The 17859-nt window shown below is 40.1% G+C and overlaps 1 protein-coding gene across 5 annotated transcripts in view; it reads right to left on the bottom strand.

Annotated features, from left to right (window-relative positions):
• The window catches only part of TP63 (tumor protein p63), a 226409-nt gene that overhangs the window by 9678 nt on the left and 198872 nt on the right, over positions 1–17859 (bottom strand). For 3 of the 5 annotated variants that reach the window (XM_028101037.2, XM_088017426.1, XM_028101039.2), the window contains exons 7-10: positions 16686–16795; positions 15880–16016; positions 13968–14050; positions 11435–11571 (exon numbers count right to left, since the gene is read on the bottom strand). In XM_028101037.2, the coding sequence (XP_027956838.1) occupies positions 11435–11571; positions 13968–14050; positions 15880–16016; positions 16686–16795 (467 nt within the window). Of the gene's footprint in view, positions 1–5088; positions 5204–11434; positions 11572–13967; positions 14051–15879; positions 16017–16685; positions 16796–17859 lie in introns of those variants that run through there. The other 2 variants (XM_028101040.2, XM_028101038.2) reach the window with 2 other exon arrangements.

Genomic DNA, 17859 nt, shown 5'->3' on the forward strand with positions numbered 1-17859 from the left:
CATCCATTTTCTGAGTGACCATCACATGCCCATGGAGGAGAACATGGTCTGGCAAGGCAGGGATGGGTGGAAATTATTCTATTTTACAGATGTGTAAACATAAGGTCCTAAGAATAAAGGTGCACAAGTCCATATTACTAAATGATGAGTTGAGAGGTCTCCTGGCTCCAAGAGTTTTTTTCTTTCATTCTGTGTCAACTTCCCAGAAATTAGACAGTAGTGTGCAATAAGTTACAGAACCAAGACATGGGTGAAGTTGTAAGAGAAACGTGGGGGACCAAGGTACAGCAGGGGCAAGGGACATAGCAAAGGCAGTCCCCCCAACTGTCATCAAATCCACTCCATCCCTGTGTGGAAGCCTTGCGTCAAGAGTCAGCACTTTGGATATACTTAGGAACATTTGTAAATCCATATCAAAGTACAGAAAAGCTCAGGGCAAGGTGGCCAAGAGATGCTTTGCCAGGTGCTTTTTCTCTCTGCTCACAACAAAGTACCTAAGATGCCAGGTTGTTCAGACTCCAGAGGCAGGTTTGTCCTCTATAACCTAAAGAGGTCTCTATCTCTTTCATGCCCCCAAATCAGTCAAATGCAAAGCAAGAGCTAAAGGAAGCATCACTTGAACCACTGATGCCCACCATTAGGAAAATAAAAATATTTTTAAAAGCTTTGCATTTTCCTGGACCCTTCATTATAATACATTCCTTCTTCCAAATCCTGTTACACTTCCCTTCTCCATTTCTTTTTTGTGGGTCTTTATTTTTGACCATTTCACTAGGTCATTTATTATGAGCAGCCTAAACTATTTTAGGAAGTTAGCCCAAAAACCAGAGATGAAGAAAGAAGGAACATGAATTTTGAAGTCAACCAAAACATCCAGACTTAGATGTTTTGGTTCTGACACAAATTAATTGATCTGACACAAATTAATTGACTTCGGATGTTATGCAAAGTCTCTGGAGTCTCATTTTTTTAATCTGTAGAACAGATATCATACTAGAAGAGTTGCTATGAAGACTAACATGAAATGATATGGAAATGATAAGGAAACCGAAGTGTCCTCTGATATGTGAATGGATAAAGATGTGGTATATATGTGGAATATTACTCAGCCATAAGAAAGAATGGGATCTTGCCATTTGTGACAACATGAATGGACCTAGAGGGTATTATGTGGAGTGAAATAAGTCAGATAGAAAAAAACAAATATCGCATGATTTTACTTACATGTGGAATCTAAAAGTGAAATTAATGAACAAACATAACCAAACAAAAATTAACTCATAAATCCAGAGAGAACAAACTGGTGGCTTCCAGAGGGGAGGAAGTTTGAAGGGATGAGCTAAGTTGGTGAAGAGTATTAAAAGGTACAAAGTTCCAGTTATAAAATAAATGTCACAGGGATATAAAGTACAGCACAGGGAATATAGTCAATAATATAGTCATAACTTTGTGTGGTGACAGATGGTAACTACACTTAACATGGTGAGCATCCCGTAGTGTTATATAAATGTCAAATCACTATGTTGTACACCTGAAACTACTATAATATTGCATGTGAACTATACTTCAATTTTAAAAATAATAGATTTGTAAAAATGATTTTTAAAAATAAAAAAATATTACATTCTTTTAAAAAAAAAGAGTAAATTAGATTATGTAAGAACCCTGGATGTTGTCTTTTAATTTGTAGGTGCTCAAGAAACATTGGTTCTTTTTACTCTTACACTGCAGGACTAAATGTTTAATACTCTAGTGTTCGGTCAAGAGGATGAGAGGCAACAGTTTAAGAATTAACAGAAGTGGCAAGTATTCTCACTAAGACAAATCCAGGAATTAGGTTGAGTGGATGAATGGGGATAAGAGAGTGAAAAAAAGTCAAAAATTCTGAATGCCTCTCCTTTAATGTGGAAGAGAGTGTTAAAGCCACAGGGAGCAAGGTCAGGGCAGTCTGTTTATTATTAAGTTTGCAATGTCTGAAATACAAAGAGTATTCAGATAAGCTCTATGTACTGTGGAAAAGGGAACAAGTCTGAATAAATCTGTGACCAATTTAAAGGCCTTGAAGAACAAGATTTTTTTTTTTCCTTTACACATATAATATTATAGTCCTTGAGTGGACAATCCCAAAGATTACTGGGGAATCTGAAGAGAAGGAAAAAGTGTTCAAGGACAACAGGATCTGTGACACTATGGGTTTCTTACCCCCCCCCAATACACACACACACACACACACACACACACACCCCAAAACTGAAAAAAAGTGAGTACATAGCTATCCTCAGAAAAACAACCAGGCGTAAGTTCAGGCTGTTTTCTCTAGAGGAGTACTAGATTTTTCCAGGAATCCAACATAACAGAGATATAAAAAGGCATATTTCATGTATTTCTAGTTTTGAGGAGAAATCCTGAAAAAGTCAAAGTCTGAGGTTTTAACTTTAATGACTCAGGCTTCTGTGAATAAAATTCAGTATCTCAGAGCTGTAGGTGACCTTGAAATCATCCAGAATTAAAAAAGTTTTCCTGATTCCAAGCCTAGTGACTATGTGGCAGAGGGTCCAAATTCTTGAAAAGACACAAATTCAAAGTCATCTTCTCCATCTTGCTGGAGATACCTACAATTCCATCAGAGGATTCCTTTATTTTTTGCCTTAAATCTTCCATTGCTAGTTAAAAAGTAACTCTCTAGTAGAATGTGGTGATACCTCAGGGTAAATCTATTTCGGCAAACGGTTTCTGGAGTACAGAATCTGAGAGGGGGAAGAGATACTGTGGATAAAGCAAAACACCCCCTATATGAGGAAGGTCAAAAAGAGAGAAGCCATGTAAGATCAGAAATGGAGGTGTTCCTCCTCGAAATTTTGCTCACTACTGTCCTGCCTGTAACCTTACTCTCCAGCTGGGTAATCTTGCCTCTAAATATAAAAGGCAGCATTGCTTCTCTAGATAGATTAACTGTAATTGTAGAATATTTTCCATTAGTTCAAAGATACGAATTTATATAAGTCACTATACACACATTAAAAACTTATATAAAAATGGGGTGAAAGAAAAAAAAACTCGTGAAAGAAAAAGCAAATGTCAAAAAACTAAACATACTGATTAACCCTTTCAGGGATTTGTGAACCCCGATTAGAAAGTTATTCGATTAATTGAAAACACCTTGTCAATGTAACGAGCTCATCTGATTTTACTAATATGCTTTTATCTCAAACATAAAAATGTTTTTTCTTAAGTATTTTTTCAAGCTATTATATTTGTTATTTTTATTCAGAAACAATTGTTTTTGAAGCTTTTAAAAACAATTACTCAAAGATCAGAACATAGTGTAATTAAAAAAAATTGGACAACAGGTTCCATTGCATATTTCTGGATGAATATTTGTTAATTCCTATGTCACAGAAGCCAAATTATTTGGTAAACTTGGATTTGATTTATTTGGCAACTGAAGATATAGCTCAAGTCTTGTTCAGAGAGGTGGACAAACGATACTATATTGCCTGGCTCCTCATGATGAAATTAATGAATTAAACACCCACAGGGCTAAAATATATTTCAAGTTGGTGTAGGCATTGGAATGTATTTTTAGGACCGATGACCTTAATACAGAGTATCTTAAATAAAAACACCAAATACTGACAGAAATGGAGACAGAACCGAAATGACTGTTCAGTATTCTTGTTCTTTACACTTCCACGTGGTACTTCACACACTCAAATGAAAATATTCTATTACTTAAGGAATTTTTTAAAAAAAGGAAGAGAGACAGAAAAGAAAAAAACTGCAAGATGAACCAAGATGCAAAAGTTTATTGAAAATTAAAATCACACATCCATAAAGCAACAGCCTCAAAAACAAGAAATCATTGCTGTGATAACACAGAATAAAGGGCTGGTGATCTGGTGTGGGGAGACGTGGGGGAAAATTTTTAAAGTCTTCATACCATGATTTTAAAATATGTTTTTAAAATGGAAAGAAAGAGATTCTCTCAACTTCTTGAGCCAAAAAAACAAAAAAAATCAGCTACTTTTTCTATCTTTAAGTTTCAGAACAGGAGTGTTGACTTTAACATGTGTCCGCTTGGACATCACTTAAATAAAATATAAGTATCCTGAACAAAGGAGTGTGAACAGAGCCAGCCATATGGCTAGTTCTATGGTGGGATTGAGAGATAAGGGCTCTACTAAACAAATTAGTCATAGATTTGGTGGAGAGGACTTTGAACTCAATTTTGACCACTGAAGAATGATCTGTAACTGCCTGGAACAATATTACTGGGGTAGTTTTACCCTCCTTTTAAAACGACAAAATACGTTTCTCTGTCTTGGGGTCTAGACAACAGCTTTGGGTGTAGGGCTCAAGGGTTTCCGTGAGCAAGGAAGACTATCATATCAGATGCCAACAAGGTGGCAGTGGTAGGATCTGATGGTGTTCATGAACTTTCTATCTACGTATGAAGGGAGGAGACTGATAATGCAAATTCTCAAAAAGAAGAAAAGAACATCCCCCCACATTGGCTACTCATAGTAATTATCTCTCTGCCCAGCAGTACACTTGACACCTTAGTGTGTTACTATTTGCAATATTATTGCATGACCAGCATTAAAAGGGCCTGACTGAGGCTCTCAGTCGCCTACAATTTTCTTATGCACAGACAAGAACAACTTTTTTCCTCCTTTTCTTAAAAAGACATCTTAAGTTTGAGACCAGCTCAAAAGCTTCTTTAAGAGTTTTAGAAACACAACAGAAGGTAACAGAAAAGGGTTCCAAAAAACATCTTAATGCCCCTCTTTCCAACCTGAGCCCCTCCCTTCTAAGAACAACACAAAAGCTCACAGACAAACATGGGGGTTCCTGACTGCCCAGTGCTAGATCTAAGGATGCAGAATCTGCAGAAAACGTCCTTTCTTGTAAGTTTTGAGTCCCTTCAAAAATTTTCTTACTAGTGGCTGTGTGCCTTTGAGCAGTTAGGTCTCTGAGCCAAAGTGTCTTCAAGTCCTGCTTACGAGGGCTGGACACACACACACACGCACGCACACACACGTACATGGAAACACAAGAAACACACGATCAAAATACAGATATGGGGCTCTATGGATACACTGATCGGTTTGGAGGGCTGGAATGTCTAAAGAAGACGTCAGACTGTTTCGGGGTTTCTCTCCGGGGCTCCACAAGCTCATTCCTGAAGCAGGCTGAAAGGAGACTGCAGAGAGGAACCAGAGAAAAAGAAGAGGTGAAGGCTTTGGACTTCATATATTCATACCAACTGAATACAGAAACACCCTCCTACCTTCATGATCACAGTGAGACAGAACAGAATGCCTGGGAAGTTATTTCTGCTCCTTCCTTGTCACCCTCCTTTAAAATTTCTCAGAGAGGACTTCTCAAGATTTTTATGAAGAAATGAGATAAAGCTGTGGTAGTTAACCAGAACTATCAGAATCACCTGTAGAGCTTAAATTTTTTTTTTTTTTTCCCCCAGATCCTCAGAGACCAGGCAGGGGCCCAGGCATATATATTTTTAACAAGTTCCACAAGTGATTCAGTTGAAGACTACTGTGTCAGGGTTGGTCATGGTGCTTGGCACACTGGACTCGACGAATTGAAAAAAGGGAATGCAGAGACAAGAACTAATTTTAATCTTTGGTAAAATGTCATCAGCCCAATTATAAAACCTCATTATTGTTCCTGTCTGGCCAAACTACGAAACATGAAGAAATATGATCTTATCAGTCTGGGGGCTGCATCATCATGCATTTGTAAAGAACTATTAATGAGCATTTTGTATATGCCCAGATTGAGATGGAAAAATATCTTAATCCTTTCAGTCACAAACTTGGCCTCCAAAGGCACATCTCAAACTCATGAAAGCAACTTTTACAGAATGAAGAAATCAATTATGCCACAAGGATGCCAGGAACAAATCCTTTTATTTTGCTAAAGATTGTGCAACCCCGCGAATTGCTGGGGAATTCATTCCTAGATGACTTTTGAGTCACATCTGGTTACTGAGTGCAGAACAACAAAGCCCTTTTTACTTGCTTACGGCTGGAATTCAGTAAACCAACCTTACCAGCAAGAATTGAGATCATCTGATGGAATATGCCAGCATACAAACTAGCAGGGAAGCGATTTATTCTCGGGTAAAGAGCTAAAGCTTTGACTTCTTGTTTGGATCTTACACTTTGGGGCTTCTCTTGGAGCAAGTGCAGAATGAGACAACATGCAGAGATCATGTTTTTGTTATGATAAGAGTATATGGACCATAGGGGTTCAAACTTTGAGACCTAGAACTGAGATTAGTGGTGCAATGAGATGTGAGAATTTAGAAGAGTGATTTAATCTATCTGAATTTGAGAAGTTTGAGTTGTTACCTCATTACCAATTCAGAGCTAATAAATCTCTGCCCTGACAACTCTGTAACATAGCTGTGAAATTCAGATAGTAACACTGTGTAAACAGTAAAAACTCTGCAGGTCCTTGACCTATAAGGTTGAACCAAATGAAACTGTCAACATCTGCCTGCTTTTATCTATGAGACTGGCAATTTCGAACTAATACCCCGGACATGTGAAGGATTTCTAAATCACACCTAGAAATATGGTCTAAACCACACCTAACGATGAGATAGAAATTTGTGTATTCTGCTCGCTCCTCTATTGATAATGCTGAAAATATTGCTTGCTTCTCCCGCAGATATGCAATCTGAGGAAAAATTATCAATGTTCTTGGAGAAAGTCATAGCCAAATGACCTTAAAGAGGTAAGACGTCAGGGGCGCCTGGGTGGCTCAGTCGTTAAGTGGCTGCCTTCAGCTCAGGTCATGATCCCAGGGTCCTGGGATGGAGCCTGGCTTCGGGTTCCCTGCTCAGTGGGAAGCCAGCTTCTCCCTCTCCCACTCCCCCTGCTTGTGTTCCCTCTCTCGCTGTGTCTCTGTCAAATAAATAAATAAAAGATCTTTAAAAAACAAAAAAAGAAGTAAGACTTCATACTGAAAGCACAAAGATAAATACCAACTGATGCAGAGAACTAAAAATGGGCATAGATTCTGATTCTCATCTTAGCATTATTATGAACTGACCATGAAATTACAGGTGTAGTTCACTGGGCCTCAGTTACCCCAGCTGCGGTATGATGAGATCAGAATTGTGACCTTGAAGATCCCACTATGCTCCAATATCCTTTGACCTGCATTACTGATAATCTACAATCGTCAAGGGATCATCAAGGAGAAGGAAATCCTAAGGGTTCCTCAGGATGCCACATATTTGTATTACACTTAAAATAAAGCCATCGGGCAGAACCTCAAAAATAATTTTTCAGGGGAAAACAAGAGTTCAGCAGTAAAATTTTAACAAAATGATGTTGGCCTGAGATCAGAGAAGGAGGATAAACTACAGGAAAAAATGAAAAAGCAATACTATTGGTCCAAAGTGCACACATCAAAAGATTGCTAAAAAGGTCTCAAGCATCTTCTGCAAAACTGTCTTAAGAGTTAATGTCCTTTGAAAATGTGAAGGCAAGGAGTCTAGTGTCAAGAATGGGTCCAGTTTGTCCTGCCACTAGATTCGGGCTTCTATAAACATAATCCCAGATGTTTATTCCAACATGAGCAAATCAACTACAATCAAATTTCTTTGTAAATGGTATAAAGCCTACTCATAACAATTTGATTCACAAAAACTCAGTGTAAAATTTACCCTCCATAAAGCCCATGATCATGAAGGTAACTGAAGGGATTTTTGAAAAAGGAACACCATGCACAAATGTAAAGCAAGCAGAGAGAAAACACACAGAAACTAATAGAAGTAATTCAACTGAAAATATTTTATTGCCGCTTAGTAGAAACTGTGTATTTCCTTCCCACTAATTTTTCCTCTACTAAAAAGAAAAGCACAAAATTGATCCCTTACCAGCATAAAATTGGTCTATATTTTTGGAAAGGAAATCACAGGCTATTATAGGCATTTTCCAAGCTGATTTATTCTTTTCAAATGATTGCCAGGGAATTAGATTTCCATTTTTCTTTGGTCTAGTCATTCATGCTCTTTGTTGGAGATTTGCATGAAAATAAGAGAGCTGAAAAAAACCCAGGGGAAGAACCAGCAACTGGAGAATTTATATAGACTTCTGTCAATCATTGGAGACCCATGTATATATAATATAACAAAGGCAAAATTAGACCAAATGTCTGTATTTTGCAAAGATTTCTTTTGCAGTCTGTCACATTTCCATGCACAAGTCGTCACACTGAAGTTAGCTCTTGTACACTGGGAGATAATTCAAAAACATGCAATAATGCTTTTAAATGGATACCCCAGGGACCCATGAGGCTCTGTTCTCTCACTATTTATCTGTGGCTACACTTGCAAAAGAGGGACGATATGTTTCTAATATCTCTTGAGCTTTTTGAAATAACAATTTTAATATGCATTTTCTTCTTTGATGAAACAGACTGCTTTACGAAAGATGAATTATAAAATAATTTACCTTCAGAGCAGTGCCAGACACTCAGACTAAGCACTGGTAACTCATCCCGTGCAAACACAGAGTTGTGTATGCTCATGTACTCCAAGTCAACAAACACAAATTGCCCAAGTCCCTGACTAAGGTAGATCTTCCTGCTTATGAAATCTCTAACACTGACACTAAACTATTCCTTTTATTGTGTGATCTAGAGGAATTGTTTCAAATTGTCCTATTAATTTACACAATGCTCAGAACGAATTTCCAGAGCTCTCTTAAGATTCAAAAGGTGGTCTGGTTAGGAATTCACCACTAATTCATAAACTCTGGGAAAGTAGGAACTTCATCTTTCTTACCCCATCCTTAATACTTCGCTGTAACAGATCTTCAGTAAAAAGTTTGTTACATGAATCAACTCAAGTATTCCAGTCTTAACTGATGATAAGGTTTCATCATTAACCATATTTTGTGTCTGGATAGGCATACCTAACTTTCTCAGACAAAAGAGATCTCTGTTAAAGGCTGTCGTTTTTTAGATATTGAAATACCATTTTAAAAATCACTGTATGCTTTCCTAAAACATTTCCATACCTCTCTGCTTTAGGATACACATATTAGCTTCCAAATACTCCTATAAAAAAAAAAAATCTAAGCCATGAGGCACCTGGGTGGTGCAGTCAGTTAATTATCTGACTCTTAGTTTCAGCTCAGGTCTCAGGGTCTTGAGATCAAACCCCACGTCTGCTTAAGTTTCCCTCACCCTCTCCCTCTACCCCTCCCCCTCCTCTCTCTAATATATAAATAAATTTTTAAAAATAAATCTAAGCTTTCAGAGGCAATGAAGGAAGATCCACCGATTTACCTAGAACAAGAATTGGCAAAGTACAGTGAATGGGCCAAATCCGGCCCACAGGCTAAGAATGGCTTTTACATTTTTAAAAGATGTGAAAATTCAAAAGAAGAATTATTTCATGATATGAAAATTATATTGAATTCAAGTTTCAGTGCCCATAAAAAGCACCAGCCATTCTCATTCATTTACACACCGTGGTTGCTTTTGTGCTACAGAGGCAGAACTAGGTAGCTAGCGGCAAGAGACCATATGGACCAGAAAATCGAAGATGTTTACTACCAGTGTTTCACAGAAAAAAAGTTTGCCAACTCCTGTGCTAAATGGTCAGATTTTCTAAACCACATCATTTAATAAGTATCAATTTGGCCTGACAATACTTTTCCTGTTAACTGGAAAAAAAGATGGGGAAGACTATCATAGAGAGTGACTAGTTCAGCATGATGTGCTGCTATATAATTCTTCTGAGGTCATTTTGTCTGAGCCAAACATTTCCAGAGTGAACTGGAGGCAATTTGGGAATGTTTCTTAATACCATCACATACACGTTTCCCTCTTAAGAGAGAGGCACTTAGCCTCTCTTGGTCTGTAAATGATGTTATAGGTCTGTTTCTTTGATCCCTGCTATAAGATTTTATAAGAACTAAATCAGTTTTACACTTGAATATATTAACATATATTTCCTTCTGATATCCTAAAGAATATATAGGATTTGCAATGGGAACTCTGTCTGCAACCCTGAGTTCTCATTCTCCTTTGGAATATTCTGTGTCCCCAAGAAACCTCTTGATTAAACTTCCCACTCAGCCTTACTATAAAACTTTATAATTATGATTTGCAAAGCTTTCATGCTCAAAGTAAATGGTGAGATCCCTTCTAGGCAAACGAGGTCTTAAATGCTCAATGAGCCTGAAGTCCTTTAAGGGAGAGCACACTCCTTTTCCACCCCTCTGCTGTCCACCCCATACCCCATAACCCTCAGGTGCTCAGAGGATGCCTCCTGAGTATCACAGATGCAGTCCAACGCTTCGGCTGCATTTATGTTGAGCCCTCTTTCTTATACTTTCCATAGCTCTCTCTCTATAGCTACTATTAATGTATCAGAAAATAACCATTATTTATTGTTCATTTACATTTCTATTGTAAAAGACAATCTTTGCCTGAGGCAAGATGATTTTGGCTTCATTTCTTTCGGTCTGAAGAGCAGAGCTGAATGTTTGAATTACTTAAAGGGGCCTAAAATGTATACATTTTACATTATCTATGGAGACTCTGCCAATATCTCCAGTATAGACACTTAAGCTAACAAGTGATTATTCTTAACCACAGAAGGGTGAATGTCAACAGAATCTTGATTTGACAACTTTCCTTTCTCCCATGAGAGCTATTCTATTCTGATTAGTCACAAAACAATTAATATCATCAAAGATCCAAGAGTCAAGGTAAAAATTAACATATAAATATATAACTTATACACTGCACGTAGATCTAATATGGTTGCAAAATCTGGCCCAATTTCTGTAAAAATGTATTGCTGGAAGACAACCTCGAACAGAGATGCTGAAACATGGCAATAAGATGCTACTTTGCCCTTTTGCCTCCAGACGGCTTCCCAAGGAGCATGCGCTAGGGTCTCAGAATCCTCAACAGAATCTTCTCCAAGAAATCACTTACAAACCCATGTGTTATCCCCAGTCTACAATGGTTTTCCCTAAAGTGGATTGTGTGCCTCCCAGGCGAGGTACAGGACAATGCACCGGGATGGGGAAGGTTACATGTCGTTGCATATACACATTATGACTAGAGTAGACTGTATATTCAAAATTCTTCTCTGGATAGATGTGTACGGATGAGGGGTAGAGAGAGCAAACTCTGTTAGCATGAGTCTCTTTGTAATTCACCTCAAATGTTTTAGCTTCAATTTCAGAAGCTAGGTGGACCTTCTCCAGGCTCTATGGAAAGAAACCGAGAAGATTGTTGAAACTGAAAAGGGTCCCCACACCAGTTCATGGGAACCTATGATGCTCTGCTGTCTCCCCGCCTCGGGTCTTCTCATCGCCCACCCACCGTCCGATTTTGGACCCAGACGCCTCCTGAGAGGGCACAGCGACACACTCACTGTTTCTGAAGTAAATGTTGGTGCTGCTGCTGCTGCTGCTGCCTATAAGTCTCGATCGTGTGCTGAGGCAGGTACTGCATGAGCTCCAGGGACTCCTTGATCTTCAGCAGCATTTCATAGGTCTCGCGGCCCCTCACCTACGTGCAGCGCGCAAGGAGAGACAAAGGGAAAATGAAGAGCTCTGGAACGGTTAGCAGCACAGTCAGTCCCCCTCTGTGGATTCCGTATTGCCGAATTCGCCTGCTTGCAACACTCCTTTGTGACAAGGAAACCGAGCCTTGCGGCACTCCGTGGCCACACAGACACACACAGAGGGCCACACTGCAGCTGCTCGCGCACGTTTCCAGCTCAGGGGCATGATGGCATGTTCTGCTGTCTCGCTCCAGCTTTTATGCTGCAAACAAGTGTCCTCTCCCTGGTCTACTGAGTGCCACATTTTCTACAGTGTGTGTGTGTGGGGGGGGAGGGTTGTTGTTGTTGGTTTTGTTTGTTTTAGTTTTGTGTGTGTGTGTGTGTGTGTTTTGTGTGCATTTTTGGTTTTGTTTTGTTTTGTTGTGTGTTGGTTTTTTTGGTGAACCTGCTCTTTAAACTGGTCCCCAAGGGTAATGCTGAAGCGCTCTCTAGGATTCCAGGTGCCAGAAGGCTGCCATGTGCCTTATGGAGAAAATATGTTAGATAAGCTTCATTTAGGCATGAGTTGTAGCACTGTTGGTCATGAGTTCGGTGTTAATGAATCAATAGTACACATGAAATAAGGTGTCTTTAAAGAGAAACACACATCAAACAAGGTTATGTACTGACTGGTTGCAGAAAATGTTGTGATCAGAGACTCACAGGAACTTCATCCTGAACTTCCCCATGAGTCAGTGTTTGTTAGAACAGCATTTGCAGTGAGTTTATAAGAAATAACTACCAAAAGTAATGAGAATTAATGGTTATTAACTTATCTCTGGAAAGACTGAAGTTTTCAGCTGAGGCAAAACATGCTTCTCTAAGAAGGTCTCTTAAAAGCTTTTAAAAAGTATGAGCAGGGCCAGGACTGGAGCGAGACCAGCAGGGTGCATGAGCACTTGCAGGGCCCCAAGAGCGAGTGCCTATTTCAAATCTGCTCCCTAGGCATTTTGCTGGCCTCACCCTGGTCCCCGCCCTGAGAGGCAGGATTTGTCAGAATTCAGAAATGGAAAATTTTTCTCTACTATATGTCAGGTTAGCTCCTATTTGTCCCAGCTCTATGGTCACTTCTGCAAAGCTTCCCCTGATCTCAGTCTTTGGGTGAGTGTTCTGCCCTTTCTATGTGCTCCCACGGCATCATGCCCAGCTCTACGGAGGGATTTATTTCATTACATTCTAACTGTCTCCTTGCTAGAAGGCAAGCTCTTTGAAGGTAAAAATTATATTCTACTGATCTCTGAATACTCAGGGTCTAGCATATTTGCCACCCAACAGATACCAACTAAATTCATGTTAAATTAAAAGTTTTGTTTTTTTTTTTCCTTAATTCACACATCCCCGTTTGGCTAATTCTTCACTAAACATAAGATGTAACTGATGACAAGGTACCCCCTTCCTTAGTACAAACTGGTTCCTATCTCAACACCTGAAAACATATTAGGTCTTTCGGAATATTTGGTTTATCAGGATAATGTTGAACTTAAAGTTCACAAGTCCGTTTCCATAGGTAGCTTGAGAAAAAAGACACTGAGAATCTTGGCTAACTCACCGTCTCACTGTTTGACTAGCAAGCAGTCTGTTGCCCCGGAGGTCAGGGCCCAGAGAAGGTGGGGAAGCAGGTAAGTCACACCCAAACCTGTTGAGTTGCTTTGGCGTCAATACAGGGGCGGCAACCCCTGTCAAATCTCCTGGCCCGGCTTGCCTAGGTCTCAGGTACGTTCAGATGGTGAGGGTTATGCTGGTTACCACGACTTTGCCACCACTCTCCATGGCCAAAACCTAAGGTGCTAAGAATTCAACAGACTGCAAGCATAGTCTAAAAAGGGAACCTTAGTGACCTTGAGAGGACTCATGTTCCTCATAGGAATGAACAATGCTCTTACAAAACAACTGGGCTGAGTCTTCTGGCCATTCACATATAACTGAGGATCCTGTCTTGCTTGGCTTTCTTTATAGCACTTCCTAAAAGAAATCGCATTCAAGTCCATAAATGTTGTACTGTCAAATCTGTGAGCTCCTTCTGACAAAATCTCAGTCTTGGCCACACTGTCTGGGGTAATCTTACATTCTTAAACAATGAACTGCAACTTAATTTTAAATATTTGGGTAAGAAAAATTATATTAGAAGAGTAGCTTTGATTGGGCGAGTAGTAAGTAGAGAAGCCCGCACTACTGACAGATTTCAAAATAGGGGAAGAGACGGATTATTTCCTGATTTTTCAAACAATATTTTCTCCCTGTTTTATCTCCCTAGTCACCATCGTCCCTTTCTCATTGTCACAGATAATAAGATGACACAGAGGAAAAGCTCATTCAGAGACGGTAAAAATGAAGCAATTGTGAAGACTCAAGGGAGACTCACTGGTAAGTATAACAGCTCATCATCTGGGGACCTCCGTTTCTTAATGGATGTCATCTGGATGCCATGTGTGTTCTGACGAAAAGCTGGTGGAGGGAAAATGCAAGTTTCATCCTGGGAACATTTCTGAAGCACTAGTACATTTATTAAACAGACAGTAGCCTCAGCAAACCTGTGAGATTAGAGTTTTCAGTTCCAAGCCTCCATTTCCTTGGTGATCATTGCATTTACATTAAGTGTACACCTAACAATAATGAGGTGGGGAGGGTGGGGAGGAATAAGTAGAAGGAAGACATCCGGGAAGCTGGAGGAGAGCCTTTGGCCTAAGTGGTGCTGCAGGAATCCCCGTGTCTTGCTGGCGTGTGTCTGTGAACAGCTGTTCAGGGAAGGAAGATAAATGGGTTTGGTGTTTTATTTTTCAGATCATTTATCTTCCAAGGAGGTAAAGGAAAGGGTGTTGTAGAAGTTGTCTTGCCCATGCGCTCAGCTTGTGTGTTCAGCCCTCCCGCGGCAGTGAGGACATCATGTAACTTCAGACAGACAGTTCCACTCCCAGGCCCTCATTTTCCCTTTGGTAAAGGGAGTGGATGCAGCTCATAAATCCTTAAGGTTTCCAACATTAGAAACTATAGCCAGGATCCAGGATATAGAGAGGATTCTTTTGCCAAAGTTCGGATAATCTATTCTTCCTAAAAGTTATTAATTTGTAGGTAACTGAGGTGCTCAGGGAAGCATATAGAAACGATGCCACCAGACAGACTCATGAGCAAAGTTAGGGTGGAGATAGAATTATATACATATGTATGTATTGTGTCTGTGTGTATGTGTGTGTGTGTGTATGTGTGTGTGTGTGTGTGTGTGTGTGTGTGTGTGTATATATATATATATACACACACACACTTCTTTGAGGAATAATCGGGGAGAGAAGGAGCCTAAGAGGAAAGGCAAATCATATGGAAAAGTTAGAAGTTGATGATGAGTAGCTGTTAAAACATTCTGTTGTTCTGTAAAATGCAATACAATTTATATTTCTTCTGGATACTAACCAATAATAAGATTAAAACGTGTTTTCATGAAATAAGTCACAGCGTGGTATACTTTAAAATACTTGTAGTGATAATAGGCTTATGTGAGGCACCTTCTAGAATCAATTTCTTCTCATAGGTTAGATGCACAAGTGGATCAGTGGTTTTCACATTTTGCTGCCTGGAGGTCTAGGCCCCTGTACCACACGGGCAAGGGGTGATTGAGAGCCACAGACCACCCCTGACTGCTGCCCCCTTCAAAAAGAATATTTTAAATATTTCATTTAAAAAAAAAAAGCTTTTACTGCTTAACAAAAAGAGTTTGAAAACAACGACCTAAATCATTAGTCTCATTATAAATGAGGTACCTTGAGGCCCCAAGACAGTCATACATGTCAAAACTCCATGAAACCCGCATCTGCATATTCCCCAGACCATCCTTTGTGAAATACATTTGTAAATCTCACTATTCCCAGGAATTCATAAGGTAGACAGATGCCATTTTCAGTCCTTGTGCACAATTCCAGAAAGATAAACTGGTATCAGTGGCTCACACCCAGAGTTTCTGATTCAGCAGGTCTGGGAACTAAGAATTTGCACTTCTACCCAGTTGCAAGACGATGCTGATGCTACTGGTCTGGGAGTCACAGTTTGAGGACCGCTGGACTAAGAAATCCTCACCATGATGATTTGCTTTTGCAAAGCTGTCTTGCACACCTTGAGTCCTCCATTAGCAGGACAGCCATTCACACTGGCTGTAGGACCTCAAGTCATACTTGCCCCTGAAGCCCTGAGGTAGGTCTTCCTATGCAGCTTCCCCAGTATTGCTCTTGGCCCCCACATCTGGAGAAGATTTCACCCTACCACATTTGGCTACTACAGCTACTTACGGCGCTTCGTACCGTCACCGTTCTTTGCGCTGTCCGTCACCTGCTGCTTCCTGATGCTGTCTTCATCCGCCTTCCGGTCTCTCCCTGGGCAAGCACAGATCCGGGCCTCAAAGCAGCGTCGGCCCAGGACTTGCCCGCTAGGAATCAGAGAGGAGGGAGAGAAAGGGTGAAATTGAAAAGAATTGTAAAAGTCCCTGGCATTCTCTCATTTCCATATCCAATGCTAGCCGTCACCCATCCACCATCACCACCAGCTCACTCATGGCTGCTTTGAGGATGGACCCAGAAGCACTTGGCAAAACACAAAAGGGCTTATGTGCCATAAGCAATATTAGTAAATAACATTCCATTTGTTCTGCAAAGAACCTCCAAGCCATTAACTGAACAGCTGTATTTAGCTACAGATTTTGAAGGAAAGTTGAGTTAAGCCAGTGGATGTTTCTGGATAAAACCCCCTTAGGCAGCCCAGACTTACTCAAAGAAACTGTTAACTGTCTTGGGAGCCACATGAAAACAAACACTGTCTAATCAGAAACTACTGCAGTCAAATGTCAAGAATTCAGGTATGAAGTGACTTGCATGCCTTCCTGGTTCTTTTCTTCCCTCTCCCTTAACGCACCCTGCTCTGTCTCCACCTTCTTAGATCTTTTATGTCACTGTTTGCAGCCAGGATTTAAAGCACAAAGGACAAAATCAAGGGTAGCTCTTTGCTGTACATGGAAAGTTAATGATAGAGCAAACACAATTTCACGTTGCCCTCTGCCCACGGTGTTTTGCAGAATGACAATTCTGCACATGCCACTTACTCTCTGGTTTCCAGAGTAACAATGATTAAAATTGGACGGCGGTTCATCCCTCCAACACAACTGCTGTTACACATGAAATTGTACAGGACTGTCGTGAATTCAGTGCCAACCTGAACACAGGAGGAAAAACAGTCCAGGTTAACAATGGTTTGAGCTGATGTTCTTCCTTCTCAGTTCTCTTCTCTAGTTAACCAACTCACTCTGATGAGATGATATGCTCTCTTCTAGCAAGACAAACTCTAAAACCCATTGTAGATTCCTCTTTGCCTTGCCTCTTGGGAAGCTTAAAGCTAATCTTTGCAACACCGGACACTAAATTAGAAATTAGATTTAAATTAAATCTATTTTATTTTAAATATTTACATTAAATTAGAAAGGCAAAAAAGACTTTAAAACATAATACTTAAAAAAAAAAGATTTATTTATTTTAGAGAAAGAGAGAGAGAGCAGGGGGTGGGGCATAGGGAGAAGGAAAGAGAGAGAGAAAATCAGGCTCCCCGCTCAGCGCAGAGCCTGATGCGGGACTCCGTCTCACAACCCTGAGATCATGACCTGAGCAGAAATCAAGAGTCGGTCTCGTAACCAACTGAGCCACCGAGGTGCCCCTAAATCATAAAACTTTTTGATCCTATTGATCCTGTTCATTCACGAGCTAATCCCTATCACCTAATTCAAATGGGGAGAAATGAAAATATTATCCAAAATAGCAGCAACACCCAGTGAAATTTCCCCTGTGTGGGTAAAATAGCTTAACACAGATTTAAATGTACACTTCCATAAAGAACACTCTGGAGCTGAAAAGGTCCTCAGAATTAAATCATCTATTCCAAAGTGGTTATTTATGGGCGAGGCAACTGAAGCTTAGAGAGGGAGAGCCACAGGCTAACGGTCCACATAGCAAGCCGGAAAACCATGAGACTCTGGTAACACTACTCCAGTGTTCTTACTATAGAACCAGACTGCTTTCCTAATCTGCCACCTGTTTGTCCAAACTTGAGCTAAGAGATCCCCCTCAGAGTCTCCCATCTGTAGACCACTGGGAATATACTGGCATCCGGTCCACATCTACTACCAGTTCAATTGCCAGTTAAATTCTCTAGATGAGTCAGGTATTTACCCAATTGCAAGTTCAATTATCATTGGCCTCTAAGATGGGAACCTGGGTACATAGCAA

The sequence above is a fragment of the Eumetopias jubatus genome, unplaced genomic scaffold (genome assembly GCF_037043125.1).
Source record: "Eumetopias jubatus isolate StellerSeaLion01/CBP00866 unplaced genomic scaffold, mEumJub1_p1.0 scaffold_1, whole genome shotgun sequence".
NCBI lineage: Eukaryota > Metazoa > Chordata > Mammalia > Carnivora > Otariidae > Eumetopias > Eumetopias jubatus.